The following is a 20826-nucleotide window of genomic DNA, read 5'->3' as shown; positions in this document are numbered from 1 at the left end:
TGAATACTGTTGCCACTTAAAACAGACCAAGAGAATTTCATCCCAAATTGCAATTTACAGAGCACACTAACATGGCATGGTCAACACATGTACATGTACAGGTGTATTAAACCTCCACCTGTGGTCTTCAGACTTTCCTGCAAACAGGCAGAATGGACTGTGTAACTTCCCAACATCTGTGAAAATGATATCAATATCTCACCAGTACGGTAGTATAATGGTGGGATTTGGCATCTTAAGTTTTATTTTGAATAGGCTCAAGGGTCATTTCTTAAATGAGTGAATAACATTACCAAACACAAAGTTTTGCTCATACTGGGTTTTTTTTAATGTATCACAATGAGCAAGAAACATACTTGATGAAGTATTTTCAAAGGAGTATATTCAATTACCATCTACAATCAACTTAACTATGACAACAAGGTTTGTGACAAAATTTTTAAAGTTCGAAATCCACGTGGTTGTTAGTTTCCATGATTTTGGTACAGTTGAAATTTTTTTCATTATTGTTACAGTAACAAAAAAACTAACAAGACTACATTATAGAAAAAACATCAAGAACATCATTTTTGGTTTAACTTGCTCTTTTTTGTACATTGCAAGGCTGGAGATACCTCTTTCACCTCAGGGTAATGTTTCCAAAGTTGCCCAAGATGTAAAAGTCAATGCTGTTCACAGTGGGCAGTTTCTCCACAAGAACGACAATAATCTTCTTTATTGTCCAAGAACTTAGATACATCAAATATGCTGACTTGTGTTAATGCTTCTCTTGTCTTATTCTTTTTCCCCATGCCACAAAAAATGGACACTTTTAATGTGGCACCATTCTCATTGCTTAAAGCTTTGGCCACATTCATATATAGTTAAATAATTTTTTTTCAAAAAACTGCTCAGTGCTTTTTTCCAGCTCCGTGTTTCAGTACTGGTGGTGCCTTTAGATGCAAATATGTCTTGTCCACTTTTCACCTGTACGTCTTGCTACGTTTAACTGTAAAACTTGGGGTAGCCTGACCCACACAATTATTAGTCTTTGTAAATGGTAGAGTACAAGTGCTACTGAACAGACTTTGGAAACAAAGGTCAGAGTTCCAAGAAAATACAAACCAGAAAATTGCACCTTAAGAGGCCATGTCATAGTATATAAAGATAAAAAACATAAAACAAACCAGTATTTAAAATATAATGCTAGTGTTAAAATGTTAACAGTTAATATGAGGAAAATTATATATGATACAGAAACATACTAACATACAAATTAACAGTTAAATGCCGAATATATTTCATAGAATCACATCAAAAAACAAAACAAAAACAAAAACTGTACAACCTTGGAATAAAATTTTTCATCTTGTGGGAGCTATTTTTTCTTAACCTCATTTAGAAAAGATTTTGATTTTTTCCCGTTTTTGAACGTTATCAGATATCTTTATGTAAAATAGGCCTACTTTTAAATGTAATTTAAACTTCTGTCACCTCTGAAACTGAAGAGTTATACTATCTGCATGTAATTATTACAAAAAAATCATTTTTGCACTGTGCACAAGCCTGATTATGAATATGTACAACAGCTTATTGACTACTTCAAAAAATAAAAACAAAAAAAAAAGATTTTAAACAAAACATCAGTCCCTGCAACAAACTCCAAGTTGATAGTTTGGAATGAACTGGAGTTCTGCAATTTTCATTGGCTTTTGACATTAGTAAAAGCATCAGCCAAACTGAACCATGGAAAGGTGTATTCACAGTCTAAAAACGTTCCATTTGCAACAGAAAGATGAAAAAAGGAATATCAAAAAAGCAAGGGCTAAAACTGATTTATTGGTTTCCAGTAAAGCTTAGCAAAAAGCAAGGTATAAGCAAGCATCTATTGTGTGACTACAACATTTGCAGCAAAAAAAGATTTTTTTTAAAAAAGAGTTCAGACCTTTTTAATGCTAATGAAGTTTTGACATTAATGTGACTACAGAGATGTACATAACACAAGTGCCCAAATAACAAAGACATTTTCTTAAAAGATCACTATCTGATATTCTTGGTAGTAGCAGTGCCTTCTAACCACCACTGCACTTATTCCACAATACAAGGACAAACCTTTAAGTAAAAAGTTTTTTTTGGTATTTTTATTTGTTTTGTCTTAAGCCACTCCTTTGCTTGCAGAAGAAGCAATGGCTGTGACCTGGATATTACCATTCCTTTTTTGTTAAATTTTTATTAAATCAGAAGAACAAATTCTCAAGTATAAAGATGCCTCTTTTCATCTTTATGCACCAATGGTGAAAGTGTATGTCTTTGGATTTTGTTAAAGCGCGAGAATTTTTTCTCTTATGACAAAGAAAAAAATAATAATTAATCTCCTCCCTCCCTCCCGCCCCCCCAAAAAAAAGACCAGACTGCCGCCACACTACACAAAAAACAAATGTCTGCTTCATAGGAAAAATTTCCACAGCATCTACAAAAGCAGAGAGGTAAGTGCACAAAGGTTACAGACACAGGTAAATAATCATTATGTTCCTTAAAGGTTCACAAAAAAATTGAAAAGGACCCTATCCACAAAAAATCTTTAAATTTACTTTTTTTTTCTTCCTTCTATAAAACTAGAGCAAACCACCTTCAAAGAGGAAGGTGAACGGTAAGGAAGGTTTCAAGGTCGGAAGGGGAAGGTGGGAAAGGAAGGAATACGACAGAAAAGCATAGACCAGTAACTTGATTCAATCTACCCTATAGGAATGAACAAGACAACATCAAAATGAAGAGCTTTCTGTTGGACAATACAAAAGCTAATGTACACAAAGGTTTTCAATCTACCATACTGTTTAGGTCATTTCCAATGCAACAAACTACTCAACACCAAAATGTTCATATCTATCATAAATACAGAAAGTTAGTTTTTCTTTTAAATTCGTTGTTATCTCAGCTACAAGTCCTCAACACTCTTGTGTTTTGGTGGCAATGGGAGTGCTTAATTATCCCTCAGATTATACAGCAGAAGAGCTATTCTTTGTAAATCCCCAGTAAGATGTGTTTAATATTTTAACTCTTTTGAATACTTTCTGCCCGTTTGAAAAAAAATCTTCTTCTGGAACAAAAAAAATAAAAACAGGAAAAACAAACAAACAAAAGCAAAGTATGATTCTGAAAACAGAACAAGGTGTGAGCTATTGACCTGAGAATACAAGACATTACATTTTAGCTAGCCATTGGTATCCGAATGCTTACATAGCAAGAAATCTAAACTGTAAATGGTGGATTGTCATCCCATAAGGTACATGCTGACATCTGCTGTGCTATCAACTTAGGGCATGTTTGCACTGGGGAAATAAAGGGTTTCAGGTTCAAAGACCACTGTAATTAAATTGAGGCAGTTCATTGCTTTCTGGTTTCTGTCATTGCTCAGCTAACCATAGTACCTTCTAGCAACCAGTGTAACAGGTTTAGGTGTTGCCAGCATATCAATATGAGACAACAATCCTGAAAGATTTTATTTTTTTGGTTAGAAGCTTTGGAATTGCAGTTAGTCTTTTTTGAAATTGGTTTGTTTTTTTTTATTAATCATATTGTCCATCTTCAAGCTTACAATCTGAAGGTGTCCATTCCTACACTAGTCAGACTACTGTCTCTGCGGCAGCTGGGGTCATTTGGACCCTCCAGCGGGCAATCCAGGCCATCTGACTTCTGGCTGAGCTCACTGTCAGACTCATCTGAATAGCCGTCTGTTGGTATAGAGGTCTGAACCCCTGAGGTGCTGCATGAACTTGAGGTAACTGTTGAAGATGAGGAGAGAGAAGGTAAAGAAGAGGGCTTCCTGACTGAGGCTCGGGAAAGAATGTTAGGCCAAGATTTTATGGAGGCATGGGGGGACAGGCTGGAGGAGGGGCTGTCGTTAGAGTGAGTGGCAGACTGCGAGGTAGATGCGGTGTTAGGATCGGGGAAGCAGGCTGAGTGAGGTAATAAACTAGCGTGCTCTTTGGCGTATCTTGCTGCTCGTTTGATTGTTCTGTGTTTGTGCAAGGTTGACTCGAGATGTTGACTTAGAGCTTCATCCCCGCTCAGTGTAGTATCACAGGCCAGGCAGTGGTAGGTGCTGGTGGGGACACGAAGCACCGTCTCTTGCAGATTTATCACAGACTGACCGAAGAAACATATTGACTGCAGGTGGCTCGTGGCTGTCTCTTCATCAGTGAAGACCATCTGACACTTGCGACAGACCAACTTGTACTGCACCTTTGAAACAATGAACAGGTCAAGCGAGTCCGTACTTTTGCTTTCTGTTTGTTGCCGTTCTTCTGGTTTTGAAAGGGATGTTTCTCTGGGAGCACTGGCTTGCTCTTCTGTTTTAGTAGATTCTTTGGCGGATTCTTTATCTGGGGAAGCTGTTAGTTGTGGGGCGGGGACTTGGCTTGGTTTAGGCTGCTGCTTTGGCTGTTGCTGCTGCTGTTGCTGCTGCTGTAGCTGTTGCTGTAACTGTTGCTGTAGCTGCTGTTGTTGCTGCTGCTGCTGTTGCTGCAACTGCCTCTGTTGCTGCTGGAGGGCATCTTGTAGACTTTGCTGATATTGCTGATATTGCTGCAGCAAAGAACCTGGTGACAGCCCCATCAGAGCTTGGGATAAAGCTGGGTTGTAGGGAAAGAGACCCTCCATCCCATACATTGGTTGTAGATATCCTCCTTGAAGGGCTCCGGGAATTTGTGGGGCATAATAAGGAGAAAAGCCTGGCACAAAGTAGGGCAAAAACTGGCTGGTGAGCAGGGCAGTTGGATCAGAAGCCAGTGCAGTTTGGAGAGCTTGAAGCTGGGCTGGATCGACCACATACTCCATGCCAGGAAGAGGTACTGATGTGCCAGCACTGTTATCATTTTTCTCCTTGTTTGCTGTGGGCATGGGGTCCATTTTATCTTTTTCCTTTTCTTTTGCCCTCTCATTTTCTTTGCTTTTACGTTGTTCGGGTTGTTGTTGCTGGGTAGCTGATGCTGGACGTGGAGTTGTTGGGGTAGTCTGTGTTGGGGCCTGGGATGTCAATGAAGTAGGTTGCTTGCTTGGCAGTCCAGTAGTAGGAAGGCCAGGGGAGGGTGCAGTTGAACCAGGAATGCCCAAAAGATTAGGTTTAGGAGAAGTTAAAGCTAAAAATAAATACAAAGCAGAAGAAACATAAACACTAACAGACCCACAAAAATGCTGCAGAAAACAAAAAATGTTTGTTTTTCAATTTATACAACATTGCAGAATAGTTTATAATGAGTTTTGTTTTTTCATGCATGTGCCTTTCAATAAGACTAGAATTTTACAAACGCAAGTGCGTCTTTCATTTTTTGAGTCAATTTTGAGGCCAACGCAGTACTACCAGAAAGCTGTGCAGAGCCACCCAACAAAATTCTGGTGGCCAGGTTTTACTTCAGCATTGTTATCTTTAAAACTTCCATAAGTAACTTATTTCAGCTCACCCTATACAGCATATTTCATTATCCAGTGCGCAAATCCACTTAATTTTTCCTCTTTTTGAAACTTTGTTTTCTTCCCATTCTTATTTTGTGTTTTATTTCTCTCATTCCTCCACTGACTTGCAATGCATCATCCGGCTTAGGCGCACACCGGTGAGCTGTTCTTAGGCCTTTGCTGCTTTTGACGGTGTCATTGGGTAGAATGAGTGCAGCACACTTTGACTTGCCCTCCAAACTGCATCACCCTAAACCCTAGCCCAGCCAAAGAATCTAGCTCTTCCCCAGCACCTTTCTTAGATATCTTACTACTATCAGGAATTCACTGTGAAGAATGCAGGGAGGGAGCTTTAATACACAGTATTCAGTACCTCAAATGGTGTTTTGGCACCAGTTGGACACAAATTATTGCTACTAATAAACACAATTAGCATGGTATAGCTGTTAGTGGCATAAATTTGATCGTTGTCGTTGCAACCACATTTTGGAAAATTTGAATTTGGATTTAATTGATAAAGCACAGGCTAGTGGAGCAGTGGAGCAAGCAGATCGAGTGATAGGTTTCAACCCCTGGTCTGTGCTGAGTTAGTTCATCTCAAATGGGTCTCAAACAGGCCGATGCCCTTGGAGATTAAATTTAGCCAGAGTTCTGCTCCTCATCACTATCTTGTGCTGGAAATGGGTATGTGTGGATAGGTAAGAACGAGGTCCAACTGAATTGCGATGGCTGTCCCAAAATGGGGAATACTATGCCAAAACTATGCAGCATCACACATGGGCGTGAAGCACTAGAAAACCAGCAATGTCAATGTGGAACTTCACCCCAGTCACTCCATTGAGAGATAAAAATGGGAGCAAAACAACAAATTTGATCCCTAATTTTAAACAATTATCATTTTATAAATTCATATTTTTTAATTGCTACAATGGTATAAGAGATCGCTGAAGGACTACTAAATTTGAATATTTTGTTGGGTTAATCATCAGAGCTTTTCAAGCAAGTAACAAGCAGATTAAAATGTGGGCCAGAATATGCAAAATAAAACTTGCTAAAATATGTGGAATAAATATTAACATCTTATTGAGAATGGAAAACTGTGCCAGTAATAGTTCAGTGCCAACTGAACTCACTTGGCATTAGAAATGCAATTTAGCAACGCAGTGCACTGAAATTGACTTTATGCAAACCTGATGAGCAGTAAAATCCACTTAAATGCAATCTGTAAACAATGTCCATTTTGGTCATGTTGGGAGGGAGCCTGTGACTTTTGCTGGAAGGCTAGTGTACTGAAGCTCAATAAAGGGGACCAGTTTCAAATGGTTGGAATGATATAGTTTGATGGATGTAACACTAACTGCTAATTTAGCTCCACAGTCTGTTTATGTGCAAGTGAAAGGCTTAAGTATTCAATTGTTCCAATTCATACTCCTAGACATCCTATGCTATTCTTATGATCATAGAGGCATGATGAAATCCCTACAGTATACTCAAAATTAATTATCAAGCTAATAACCATTTCCCTGGCTACACCTAAAAAGAGGTTTGACTCCACCTCTTGGAGAACGGTGATTATTCCTCTGCTGCTGCTTTTGGAATAAGGGTTGTGAATCTTCACTACTTCAACTTTTCTCCTCCTTCAAATGAGGCACTAAGAAGTCCTAACTTCTGCTTACTTCATACAATATTGAACACAGAGCGATACTAATAAAGCAATTCTTTTGCACAATGCACTCTCAAGATCTATTTCTAACTTTAAAAATTCTCCCTCTTATTTCAGAATCTGTATAACTCTAGCTTATACAGTGCTATAACTAAAGCAGCACAGCCTCCATTAAATACAAGGACAGGTTATACGTAGAACTGAACACAACTTGTTAATGTAGTATTTTGTAGAAAGCTATTTACTGTAACAGTAAATTCTGATTCTGTGTAACAGAAAAAAGGTGAGTAACATTATATCAAAAGATTTTCTTCTTCGCAATCTGCTCCATTTAACCATACTATGCTGATATTTTTAATAACATTGCTAATTTTTTTAATGTAGATCCTGCAGCTGACATGACCCTGTTCCAAACAAGTGTCAAGTGCCCTGCTATTATTAAATTAACAAACATGAATCTATGTTAAGTCCATACCTGATCCACTACATCATAAAATGAATCTATGGACTAGAATAGTGCCAATGTCACATCTTACTTACTTGTCAACAAGTAAGCTACTATCAAGTTACATGCTGGAGAGATTATTCCATCAACATGGTTGCTACTTCAGTATGATAACTGAATTTGCTTTGTTTTGTGGTTCAGCTTTATTGTATGTACGTGTGGTGAAAGTGAAAGGGTAACATGCACGGAAGGGACACTTTCCATTTTGCATATAGTGGATAAAGCATTGCAGGGTCAGATTTGGCTTGTCTTGACAAAGTACTTTAGCCTCAATCTCAGAGGAGCACCTCCCAGCACTGAGGGCAGAATTTTCAGTTCGGCGGGTGGGCGCAATCGGCAGGTCCGGGAGCGGCTGGGGAACAGACCGCCAACCGTGATCGGCCCCTGACCATGATTTCACACCTGGCTGGCCCACTGATGGCCTGCCAGCCTGGAGCGTGTGCTGAAATGATCAGCGCTGCGGGGTGGGGATGGGAGGAGGAAGGGCACTGACGTAAGCGCGGGTGCGGGCGAGTGCGGAATCAAAGCTCCCTGAAGGCAGAGAGCTGCCTCAGGGAGCTGGAGACTTCAAAAGTATTAAATAACGATTTTAAAATCAGAACAAAAATGTCCATGCATCACAAACAATCCCTGAACATATACATTATAAAAATTTTGTCCATAGATTTTTATTTTTTAAAAATTTAATAACGGAAACCTCATCCTGCCCTTGGATGAGGTTTCACGAAAAATGCAAAAGCTGCCTGACCGATTCACCTGTATGCCAACTGTGAGGTTGGACGGACCACGAAAAATTGGGGGCAATTACAACTTTAGTGGGCTTAACTGCCCTCTTAATTGTTGGCAGGCGCACCTCCGACTTTTGCGCCCACACGCCAACCGAAATATCACGCAAGCGCGGGATGACATTAGGACACTTGCCCAACATCATCATGTGCTATTTTACGCTTGAGTGGACTGGGCATGCGCCCACAGACCGACCTGAAATTTCTGCCCTTAGTTTTCCATTTCCCACATTCTATTCTTGGTGCCTTCTTGAGCAAGATTGCAAAAAATTAATGTCGAACTTGTATCAATTTATTGCTATGGATTTATACCCTCTGCAATCTGTATTAACCTTTTTGGTAGCAGCCTTCAGAGACAGGACACCTTCATCCTATCTGTTGGGCTGGATTTGACTCCAGGTGATACAAGTTAAATTTGTATGGTCGGCAAATATCAGATTGAAATCTACCAAGAAAGCTAAGTTATGCAAACTTAAACCATTAATGCTACCCACCTGTGTTAGATGAAGTAAAGCCAGGTAAAGATGAAGGACTGCCCACACCTGGCAGTAATACAGGTGAAATCCCTGGCAATGTTGGGTAGGCAGTAGGAAGATTAAGAGCTTGTACAGGTGGATTATCAAACAAGCCTTGCTGCTGAAGTGTTTGCTGCTGTGCCGTCAAACCAAGAACCTCATTAGCCTTCTTAATACGGTCTAGTTCTTGTTGAGCCATGAGCCGGCGGACAGTAGCTGGATCAATGTATTCAACTTCCTTATCCAGCTGACTTCCAATGGTCTCCTTCACTTTGGAGATATGTTGCTGAGAAAAGATATGGTCTCGCACAGACAGCCGGGCACTATACTTGATGCCACACAAAGTGCACTCTGCTTTGGGTCCTTCATAAGTAGTCTGATTGATACCAAAGTGTTTTGCCATATTCAGCTTGGATTTCTTCTCCTTAGCCCTAGCATTCTGGAACCACACTTGAACAACTCTTTTTGGCAGCCCTATTTCATTTCCCAAAACCTCACATTCTAGCATGGTTGGTGTTCGATAATCATTAAAGCAGGATTTCAACAGCTTTAGTTGGAGATTTGTCATCTGAGTACGGAAGCGTTTTTGCCCTGGACGTTCATTGTCCGCATGCCTTTGCAATGTGCTGCTTCCACCAGGGCAAGGTGAAGAGGGATCAGCAAGGCTTGATGTCTCACTGTAATCAACTGTGCAATCATTTTCCAACTCCTTAGCATAATAACTAGGTGATGGACTGACCAAGCCAGATGATATCCTGTCTTCATTTTCTTGCAATGATGATTGCACTATCCTCTGAAGACCCTCTGTTTGATAATGGAGAGGTTTTGATTCACCCATTATTCCTGTTGCACTGTCATTGTCTGCATTCGCTTCATCTCCGGTTGTAGTGTCAGTAATAGCTGTGTTGACTGAGGAACAATCATCATTATCAAGCCTGGTTTGGTCAAATCCCAAGTTCACTGAAGAAATTGTAGGACCATCAAATTCCTCAAGCCCCTCCACTTTGATAGATGATGGACTAAGGAGAGCTTTGGGTGAGAATTCTCCACTCTTGTTCACCGGTGAAAGAGTAGCAGACTGACTGTCACTGTTCATTGATGAAAGCTGGGCAAAACTGGAGCAATCCGTTGGATCTACCTTCAATAAGTTTCCTCCATCACTATCAGTTGACAAAACAGAAGACATGATCAGGCTGTACCCGGCACGTTTAGCTTCATGCCAGTGGCGTGATCGGATGTGCGCTTCCAGTGCTGTCTTAGCTTTAAAGAGGGCTCTGCAGAATGGACAGCGCCTGTGAGCTTGTGCAGGACCGACAGCTCTAAACTGTCCCTTTCTTTCCCTAGCACGGGTGTTCTGAAACCAAACTTGAACAACACGTTTTTTGAGGCCGACTTCATGTGCAATGTGGTCCAGCATTTTCCGTGTTGGGTTTGAATCAAGTAGGTATTTCTGATAGAGGATTTCCAATTGTTCTGGGGTAATGGTCGTCCTTAAACGCTTATCTCTCTGAGGTTCATCGCCGTTGTTTCCACTATCGTTATCGCCCGGACTAACACTTGCCTTTTCTTCCAGTTTTCTTTTTAGTGTGTTCATAGCGGAATTTGGTGTAGATGGTGAAGAAGCAGAGCTCGTCGGGATCTGAGGTAGAGTTCCAGAAAGTATCTGACTGGCTAGCAGAGGGTTAGTGGGGTCAAAAAGCATGAAGGGCATCTCTATTGGCCGGTCTAAGAACTGAGGGTGTACAAATTGGTTTTGTGCGGATAGGAAATGAAGCTGTTGATGTTCCTGCCAAAGATCAAAGGTGGGAAATGCCAGTTTGCATTGGTCACACTGGTAATGAATCATCTGTGGAGGTAGGCTTCCAAGCTGTTGTGGTGTTGAGGTGTGAAGTGGGTTTAAAGAAACATGAGGAAGTTGAGATGGGCTAGGGATGGCTTGGGGTACAGGGCACTGCTGCTGTAACTGCGGAGGTGATGAGAGCTGTGGAGCCTTTTGCTGTGTTACCTGTGTTTTCTGATCTTGCTGCTGCTGTGCCTCAGGTTTTGGTTGTAACAGCTTCTCTTGTGAATGCTGCTGCTGTGTATCAGGAGATTCAGGCTGCTTTGGTTTCTCGTCAGGTAACTCTGGGTTAGGGGGACCTTCCTCTTTCTCAGTTGAGGAGCGAGGCATATTTCCAGAATTCACGTTTGCTGTTGCCGTTGAAGATGAACCACAGACAGCTGAGGTCATAGGAGTGCTGCAAGATGAAGCAGAGGGTCCTGACATCTCCGATGCATCCATGGAGTCCTCTGTCTGACTGTCATATTGACCATCATCATCTTCATCTTTATAGCACAGTTTTTTTTGGTGTTTAATGAGGTCAAAGATACGTTGAAATACCAAACTGCATTTTTTACATTGGTAATTCAAATTATTTGTGCGAATGTAACGATCATTTGACAGCTCACGACGTTCACCCTCCTTTCCGTCACCCTGATTCTCATAGTTTTTGCGTGCCTTCTGTCGCGCGTTTTGAAACCAAACCACAATTACGCGGGTTGGAAGGTTCAGCAAATTAGAAAGTTGCTCAAATTCATCATCTTTTGGATAAGCATTGGCATCAAAGAAATCCTGCAAGACACGCAGCTGATAGTCAGTAAATCTTGTCCTAGTTGATCGATTGCTTCTGTAATACTCAGCCCTTGCAGGTTCTGGGGAGGGAGGCTTTGAATCTGCCTTAAGATCTTCAAGTGATGTAACGGGAGGATTGTTGAAGTTGTATGGTGAGTCTTTGTTACGCTGTCGTTCTTTAAACAATGTATTTCGGAACCAGTGCTTTATTACCTTCTGTGGCAACCCTGACTTGTCAGACATTTCTTTGATTTGGTCCTCATTTGGTGAATTATTTATATCAAAGTACCCTCTGAGGATTTTGAGCTGTTCATCTGTGATGCGTGTCCGTGGCCGCTTGTTCTGCTGTTGCTGAAGCAGATTGGGGTTAAGCTGCTGTTGATAAAGCTGAGCCAGGTCTGCAGGTTTTGGGTCCACTGGTGTTAGCTGGGAGGGGATTTGTGGTGGTAAAGATTGCAAAGGCATTGACTGCATCAGGAGAGGTGAAAAAATAGGCAAGTCCATTGGCATGGAGAGTTGAGAAATTGATACAGAGGGCTGTGAGGTTGAAATAGCAGGTGGTGTGTGAGGTGGGGCAGTAGATGTAAGATTCTGAGCAGTAGATGGTTGAGGTGGTGCTGGTGGAGGAGGTGGGGGTGGTGGTGGCGGTGGGGGTGGGGGAGGGGGTTCAGGCGTTTGTGGCCTCAGGGGATACAGTTTATCATAGTTGTCTCTATACTGTTTGGCAAACTGCTCAAGCTCTTCAAATGGTAAAAATTGCTGATGCACATGCTCTTGGTGGCTCTTTAAGATTAAAATATTAGAGAACAATTTTCCACAAGTGTCACACTCCAATTTATCCACATTATCACTCAAGCCATTTTTACTTTTCTTTTGAACTTTTTGTTTGTTTTCATTGTACTGAATGACAAGTTCAAACCCAAAATTTTCAAGCAAAGCTTTGGTGGCATTACCACGAGCATCAGAGGGAATTCGAGGAGGGAGTAAGGAAGATTCATTCCCACTATGTGCAGTTTGGTCTTTCCTATCTTTGGATTTATGTGCCTCCATGGAAATTTCCTTCAACATCGACCCTTCATCAGATTTCTCAGAAATGTCTTTGTCTTTGTGCCCATCTTTGTCTTTGTCTTTTATAACTGCTTTTGGTTTCTTGTCCAGCTGTTGGCTTTGTTGAAGCAAATTTGTATGCTGCTGTGTTAGAGAAGGCTGCTGCCCTTGTTGCTGAATCAATTGATGCTGTAGATTTTGAGTATGGGGTTTCACATCTTCAAGCAAAGTATTTGTCCCCGGCATTGTCAATGTAGCACTGCTTGCTGGTATATTGATTTCTGGGTTCAGTTGGAACTCTGTTCCAGGAATATAAAATGGAAATAATAGCTGCTGCTGCTGGAGCTGTAGTAGAGCCTCAGTGGTCATGGGAAAATGCGGTAGTAAGGCTGGGTTGAAGAGCTGGGGCTGGAAGAGAGCAGCTTGCTGAAGTTCTTGTTGTAGCTGAGCCTGGACCTGGGCCTGGGCCTGGGCTTGAGCATGAACGTGAGCCAACGTCTGCACCTGCTGCTGTTGTGTCTGTTGCCGAGATGTGATCATATCAGCTATTTTCCTCTTGCTGGCATCCTTCTGCTCTAAAGATGTGGCAATGCTGGTTGCAACAGAGTTGCTAATTGTACATGTTCCGATGGAATCAGCAGCGATCTGGCTTCCACTCATTAAACCTAAGCTAGAGGTAGCACTATATGTAACTCCACATCCACTGCCACTTATGTTAATATCAGCATTACCATTGCTATTGCCACTTGGGCTCGGACTAGATGTTGACAATCCTAAAGTAGTATTACTGGTACTGCCAGCACCTCCACTGCTACTAGCAGCTTCTAACTTTGCTGCTCGTGCTTTGGTCTGGTGTAACACTGATCTCATATGGATCTCTAGGGTTGAGCTTTGGCTATAGGCCACATTGCATGTGTTACACTTAAAAGGCTTGTTATCTGGGCTGCTCGTTGGCTCAGACTGACCAGTAGCAGATTCCTGAAGTGCCCTTTTCAGCTTGTGCAGGTGGGACACAGAATTATAATGGACAAGCAAGATGTTCTTTTGTGTAAATGACTCCTTACAAACTGTGCACTTATAGGGACGAGAGGGATCCAGGAATTTCTCCATTGTGAAATTAGGGCCTTTCCTAAATGGCAGAGCCCGTTTTGGCTCAGAGCCAGAATCTTCTTGAACAGATCCAGAATCACTTCCAACAGGGCTCTGTTTCTCATCTGAATCACTTTCCTCATCTTTATCTTCATCCGCCCCCAGGGCTTGATCTTCACCGAGGGATGCATCACCCAGGGCCATAACGTCACCATTGACTGCAAGTCCACTATACAACTGCTGGATGTCACTTTCACTCAGTTCCAGATGGCTCGTCTCGAGGTGCTTTTTCAAGGCTTGAAAGGTACGGAAGCTGCGCTGGCACAAGCTGCACATAGTGGCAGCTCTAATTACATGATACTGAGAGTGCAGTTGGAGTTTCTCAATGGTCTTGAAGGCTAGGCTACACTGATTACAGCGGTATTTGTAGACATGACGATCTGATACAGGTAGTTGGGGCCTTTTTGCATGAATCTCATTGAAATGGGCCTGAAGTGCAGTGGAAGTCTTAAACAACTGGTTACATCCTTTCTTCCAGCACAGGAACCCAGCATCATCCTTCACTAAATTCTGGTCAACAGAAGACTTTGGTTCCATGCTACGCTCTGTACTTTCCGAAGGTACACTGCTCTTTTCTGGTGGATCTGATGTTTCTAATGAAAACAAATTTAATGAGAACTATCAGTGGGTAGTGTAATTTCTAATAAGCCCCACTTCTAATTTGCTTTTACTGAGTATGAGATTTGTAATCGCCATACTGACCAAAATTTTAGATTTACAATACCATTTGTGCGTTGTACCTCTCAATACCAAAATACAATGTTACCACTTTACTAAAATGCCTTAAATGTTTAATAGTAATTTATATTCAATGATTTTCAAAACAGATCAAATTGACATAATTTACGTGAGTTTACTTTTCTTAACCTTGGGAAACCAATAACTAAGGCCAACAGCCATATAATTTACGGAGGTAGAGATGTTTCTGCTACTTTGCATTCAGCTTTGTATATACCCGTGTTATTAATATGCTAGTCTTCAATATCATACATTTCATTATAAGATCATTTATCGTACTTTGAGATTCATCTTATTTTGCCACTGTGCTGGAATGTAGTGAAATGGCTGCACAACCAGTTTTGAGGCACAAATTGTGTTTTGAAGTTGGCACTGATGTTTTTGATGAGGCAATGCTAGGTGCATGTAATAAAATTAAGCGCTAACGTGAAACTGCTGCTTTTGTTAGCACTCTGAATCAACACCCAGTAGGAAGAACATTTCCAAAACAGTGGTGACTCCATAATCTGACATTTGCCAAAGGTAGATTCTGATGGAATAACAAGCCTGGATGAACACAAATCAGGCAGCCCTTATACTAATAAATTTATAGAAATAACTATTTTGTTTCCCACATTAAGGGATTCAGTTCCAATAAATACAACTAATTCTACAAAATACTTTGGTGTTCAAATTCAAAATTGCTAGCGGATCATTTCATTCACTTTGTATTGCCATTAAGATTCATTTCCTGCAGTCTGAATTCAATACAATTATAATAAAAAATACTATATGCCATCTTCGTGGAACAGGAGCTGCAGAAATGAAAAAAATGGCATATTCAATAGTGAAGGAGTTAAAGGGCACATTATAAACTGAATGTGCCCTTACTAGAATGAAGGTGTCAGAATAAAACTACTGATACTGAACTGGACTATAAAATTGAGATAATGTTGAAATTCAAAGATGCTGAAATACTGAGGTTTAGAATACAAAATCATGCCTGTAAATTGATAACTTTTCCTCACAGAAATCTTTCAGGACACAATCTGACCTTAAAGAAAGTACAGATTATGGGGTTCACACTGATAAACAGATACAAGGCTCTACATTAACTTTCAGAATATTGACCAGTGGAACAAGATGCCTCATTTGCCCCAAAATCACAAAATAATTGGCAATGGCAAGAACAAACCTCTTTTTTCAGATGCACTAAATCTAAAGCATCACAAACTGACTCACTCACTTGAAACACTTACTCAACTCTAAATACTGCAGGGTTAATTTTAACTTTTGGGCTGCAGCATAAAAAGATACTGGAGCAGATGCCCAACGTACAACCTGCACAATTTTCCTAACCCCTTATCAAGCTTTTGGGTCACGTAACCAATATTTGATTGACTAAACACGCAGATTCCACGCAGCAATGTTCCATCCAAAATCGGGAAATTTTCATTTTGCAATGTTGCTCTAGAGGAATCCAAGAGTAGAGCATTTGTCAAGATAAGTGTGATACATATCAATCTAAGAGAGTCCCAAGGTGGAGGGGGAAAAAATGCTGAGATTTGCTCTTTGTTAACTTGAAGTTGTTTTAGAAATTGATCTAAATCAGGATTTTCAGAATTTTGTGTGTAGTATAATTATCAAGTTTGGGTCATTTGCTTATATATTGCCTACTTATGCAAGTGATGGACAAAACTTGGCTAATATGAGATGATACTTACTTGCTCTAGGCAAGTGAGCAATGGTTAATGTAGAGCCATGAGACATTAAGAATAAACAATTAAATCAATATGCAGCATTTGGTTTTTTTCTCTGATAATGCACAATCATTACATTCTATAGCCTGACTTGTGTGGAAACAATGACAGTACAAGCTGCAGAATGATAGGTACCCAACAATGCATTTTATAATGGAGCAAATTCCCATATAGCTGCTATTAACCAACATACCTAGTAGCTTTGCGGTGTCTTCTGTATTGGAGCTTGTTGCAGTCACCGCATGGCTTTCTCTCTCTGGAACAGTTGTAGGGAGAAACATGGTGCTTGGCATCATCATCTCTGGCGTAGTTACCTAAATAGAAGAACTTTAATTATTAGTAAGAAGCACCTGATTAGTTAAATTAGGCTTCAACAGCACATTGTGAACTCAGTACATAACATTATTTTTGAAATAATGCGCCAAGAATACAAGTTTCTGTGGAGAGAAAAAGATGAACAACACAGGAAAGTCCTACACCGACAAAACTCATCAGTCTTGTTTTTATAAAATTCATACTTTGATTACTGACAACATTTTTATTGTGTATTCAAAGTCATGTGTTGTAACCAATTTAAAGACCAGCTAAGAGTGCCTACCTGACTTCCAGAAAGATTGCTGTTAAATCCATCCTTCTAAAATATCTATCATCCTTTAAAGTATGTTATAAGTTATTAACTAGAAAACTTAATGGGGAACAAATTAAGCACAACTTTCCCTGGCTTGATTATTTTGTTAAGCCAAAATCATTAATGGTTTTAAATTTCATTTTTTTTCTCAAAATTACAGTAAAATTTCTTACTGTTCAATTAAATTCCCTAATTTGCTTTGTGGACTGCTAATTCTCACAAGTAACTTTTCCCTCAGCGCTCTGGTTATTGCCCCTTTGAACATTCTTCTTTCGTTCCTTCTAAGTTCCTAGCATGGGCCCCACATACCCGTCCTCTTCCCTACATTGTTACTTTACTGAAGATAAGACACAAATAAAAATCCGGAATTAGATTCACTCCCCCAGCCATCCCCTGCCCCCCAACTCCTCAAGACCTAAAAAAAACTTTTTATAACTCTCAATATTTCCTTCCTTCTACAATTTACAGGCCTTTAAAATTCAAGTTTGGTTTCACACAATGTTGATTTATCTTCTTCCCTACTCATCTTATCAACCCTAGTGATGTCCTTTTTAATTTGTTCATGGGATGTGGGCATCGCTGTCTTGGCCAACATTTATTGCCCATCCCTAATTGCCCTTGAGAAGGTGTTGGGGTGCTGCCTTCTTGAACCTCTGCAGCCCATGTGTTGTAGGAACATTCACAGTGTTGTCAGGGAGTTCCAGGATTTCGACCCAGCAACAGCGAAGGAACAGCGATACAGCTCCATGTCAGGATGGTTTGTGACTTGGAGGGGATCTCGCGGATGGTGGTGTTCCCTTGTATCTGCTGCCCTTGTCCTTCTAGGTGGTAGAGGTCACAGGTTTGGAGGGCGCTGTCGAAGGAGCCGTGGTGAGTTGCTGCAGTGCATCTTGTAGATGGTCCCCACTGCTGCACTTGTGCATTGGTGGTGGAGGGAGTGAATTTTTAAGGTGGTGGGTGGGTACCAAGCAAGTGGGCTGCTTTGTCCTGGATGGTGTTGAGCTTCTTGAGTGTTGCTGGAGCTGCACTGATCCAGGCAAGTGGACAGTATTCCATCGCGGTCCTGACTTGTGCCTTGCCACAAAATTTGTAGCCTCTGACCTGCTCTTGTAACCACAGTATTTGTATGTTGGTCCAGTTCAGTTTCTATATTATGGTATTTGGCCCTCCATTTAAGTTTTAAAAAATAAAATTGTTATGGTTGAGCAATAACTTGTTTTAGGTAGGTAACATGAAGGACCTGCTTAAGTGGTAAAATCATCGCTGGTTTCTCTTCGTTATCGAAGATGACCATTTCTTGCGTGCGTAGAGTCATCTGTTGTATGTTCTAACATGCCTCTGGAACCTGATTGCAGACTTGAAAGGCTTTCCACAGTGTGGGTGAGGATGAATTGCCTGATTTTGTTGGGACTGCCCAGTATTTCCAGCTAGCCTTTAGTCCTTTGCTGCCTGAATTCTTTGCTGTTTGAAGGAAACAACAACACTACTTGAGATTGCTCCCCAGGTGGTTCTTTCTTGTGCATTTTTCTCCCAGTTTGTGGTGGACATGCCACATTGCCTGAGATTCGCCTTCAAGGAATCCTTGAACCTTAATCTCAGCCTATCTCACAGGCAACGTCCACATTTAAATTGTGAATACATGACCACCTTAGGGCTTTTATCATCAGTCATACCTACCATATGTCCACTCCATCCAAGCTGGGCTCTGAGGATGAGCGCTTTAATTCCTGACATTTCAGCCTCAGTGTGGGGCATTTTGTCCTCCCATTTGATGCCCATGATGTTCTGAATGCATCTCATGTGGAAACTGTCCAGCTGCTTAACGTGTTTGGGGTAGGTATTCCATGTGATGCAGGCATATAGGAAGGTAGGTACTACCACAGCTTTGTACACAGCAATCAAAGCAAAAAACTGCGGATGCTGGAAATTTGAAACAAGAACAGAAAATGCTGGAAAACTCAGCAGGTCTGGCGGCATCTGTGGAGCGAGGAACAGAGTTAACGTGTTGAGTCCAGAGAGGTAGCTACCTCTCTTCAGTTCCAAAGAAGAGTCATATTGGACTTGAAATGTTAACTCTCCACAGATGCTGCCAGATCTGCTGATCTTTTCCAGCATTTTCTGTTTTTGTTTGTACGCAGCAATTTTTGTTGTAAAGTTTGATATCTCATTTCCTCCAGTCTCTTGCATAAATGAGCAAATGCTGAATTTGCTCTGGCAATTCTATTTGCCACCTCGCTGTCAATACACACTCTTCTGGAGATAGTGCTTCCAAGATGGATCTAATTATCTACAGCCTTTAGGGTTGTGTTACCGATAGTTATAGTAGGTGGGGTATGGTCAGAATTTGGTGATGGTTGGTGGGTTATCTCTGTCTTCCTTAAGATGATGGTTAGCCCACAGTCATCAGTTACTTTTGAAAAACAGCCCATGATTCTTTAAAGGCCGTGGTCACAGAGTGACACAGTGTAAAATATGTTTAAAAATGGTTATTATGAGCTTCTTATATACTAAGGCTATCAGGGATAGTCCTTGTCTTATTTACAATTTAAAAAAAATGTACGACTATTTAAACAACTATATTTAGCTTATTTTGATCTATTTTGAAAACTTTACACCTTATATTACCTACATTACAACAGTGACTACACGTCAAAGTTAATACTTTACTGGCCATAAAGCATTTTGGGATGTCCTATGGTCATGAAAGGTGCTGTATAGATGCAAGCCTTTTTAATTCCTTAGGCATACTGTACTGAATACTAAACAGATAGTTTTCATAGTACAGCTGCTCTACAAACTGGCCAACAGAAGTACATTATGTTCAGCATCCTATTGGCATCGACAAGTTTGGGTGCTTCACTGTACTCAAAAACCTGCGAAAAACCAATGAAAACATCAGAGAGGCTCATTATCAACTGGTGAAATATGTAGCAGATAGATTTGGGGTTAGACACCACACCACAGGGCACTTAACAGCTTCTCTGAGAGAAAATATCCTTCACTTGGATGTGACAATGGCACAGTGGGAGCTAAGGGATTCTGACTATTGGTGATGCCATCCACATATCTGCTCAACGAATCTGAATTTCTCAGGCAAACTGTGTATTGATTCCTTTCAGTCAAATATAACTAACAAATTTAATAACAGTATACAATGTTATTGTGACAAAGGAGGATGGATCTATTGCATCAGCAATTTTAGCAGTTCTAAGAAATTTTGAGTGTCAAGATAGGGGAGCATTATCCTAGCGGCAATCCAATATATAAGCATCATTTGTGCAAAAGTAAACCTGTTCAACACTTATTTACATGGTAATAACACATCAACTTCTGCAATACAGAGGTCATTAACTACACAAATTGGCAAACATAGAGAAGGTAAGTTTTCTGGGCTAAATGGATGAGTGAGATAACCTCACTTGGAGCAAACACTTAAAGTTTCGTTGAATAATAATGGTCTTTCAAACTGCATTCCTGCAAGTGAAAACCAGTTGGAAAAATAATATTTGGATATTCTAATGCAATATTGAAATTAGAATGTAAGCTTTAGCTGCCATGATGCAAAAATTGACTTTTGTACTTGAAAGGTGAAAGTCAATCATGTGTGAATGACAGCAAGAATAGACAAAAATTCATCAACTCTGTTATTACACAGAACCTATTTAATCATAATCAGTGATTAAGTTTAGAGAAAGCAGTGTGGCTGCACAGTGCTTGCCTTCACTTTCATTCAATTAACTGTTGAAAAATAATAATCAAGTTCTCTTGCTACTCTGCATTTTAATCAGAGGACACATTTTACAGTCATTAACCCTTTTGCAAAGCAATAGCTAAAGACTGGTCAGTCATTTGTCAACAGAGATTGAAATGCTGAATTCAGAGAAGTTTAAAATAATGAAAACAGAAGATAGCTGTACAAATACGATTGGTGAATTAAATTATTACATTGTCTAATATTTTTCACATTTTAACAGAAATTGCATGCAATGGGTGTCTGTGATACAGGGGAGATGTTT

General features: G+C 40.4%; 1 protein-coding gene across 1 annotated transcript in view; it reads right to left on the bottom strand.

Annotated features, from left to right (window-relative positions):
• Nucleotides 1-304: 304 nt before the first annotated feature.
• The window catches only part of zfhx3b (zinc finger homeobox 3b), a 448357-nt gene continuing 427835 nt past the window's right edge, over nt 305-20826 (bottom strand). Inside the window, exons 8-10 of the mRNA XM_078544537.1 lie at nt 16376-16496; nt 8878-14298; nt 305-5117 (exon numbers count right to left, since the gene is read on the bottom strand). Coding sequence (XP_078400663.1) covers nt 3571-5117; nt 8878-14298; nt 16376-16496 — 7089 coding nt within the window. The 3' untranslated portion in view covers nt 305-3570. The remainder of the gene's footprint in view (nt 5118-8877; nt 14299-16375; nt 16497-20826) is intronic.

Source organism: Cetorhinus maximus, chromosome 6 (genome assembly GCF_964194155.1).
Source record: "Cetorhinus maximus chromosome 6, sCetMax3.hap1.1, whole genome shotgun sequence".
NCBI classification, from domain to species: domain Eukaryota; kingdom Metazoa; phylum Chordata; class Chondrichthyes; order Lamniformes; family Cetorhinidae; genus Cetorhinus; species Cetorhinus maximus.
This window is presented reverse-complemented; position numbering and strand designations above follow the sequence as displayed.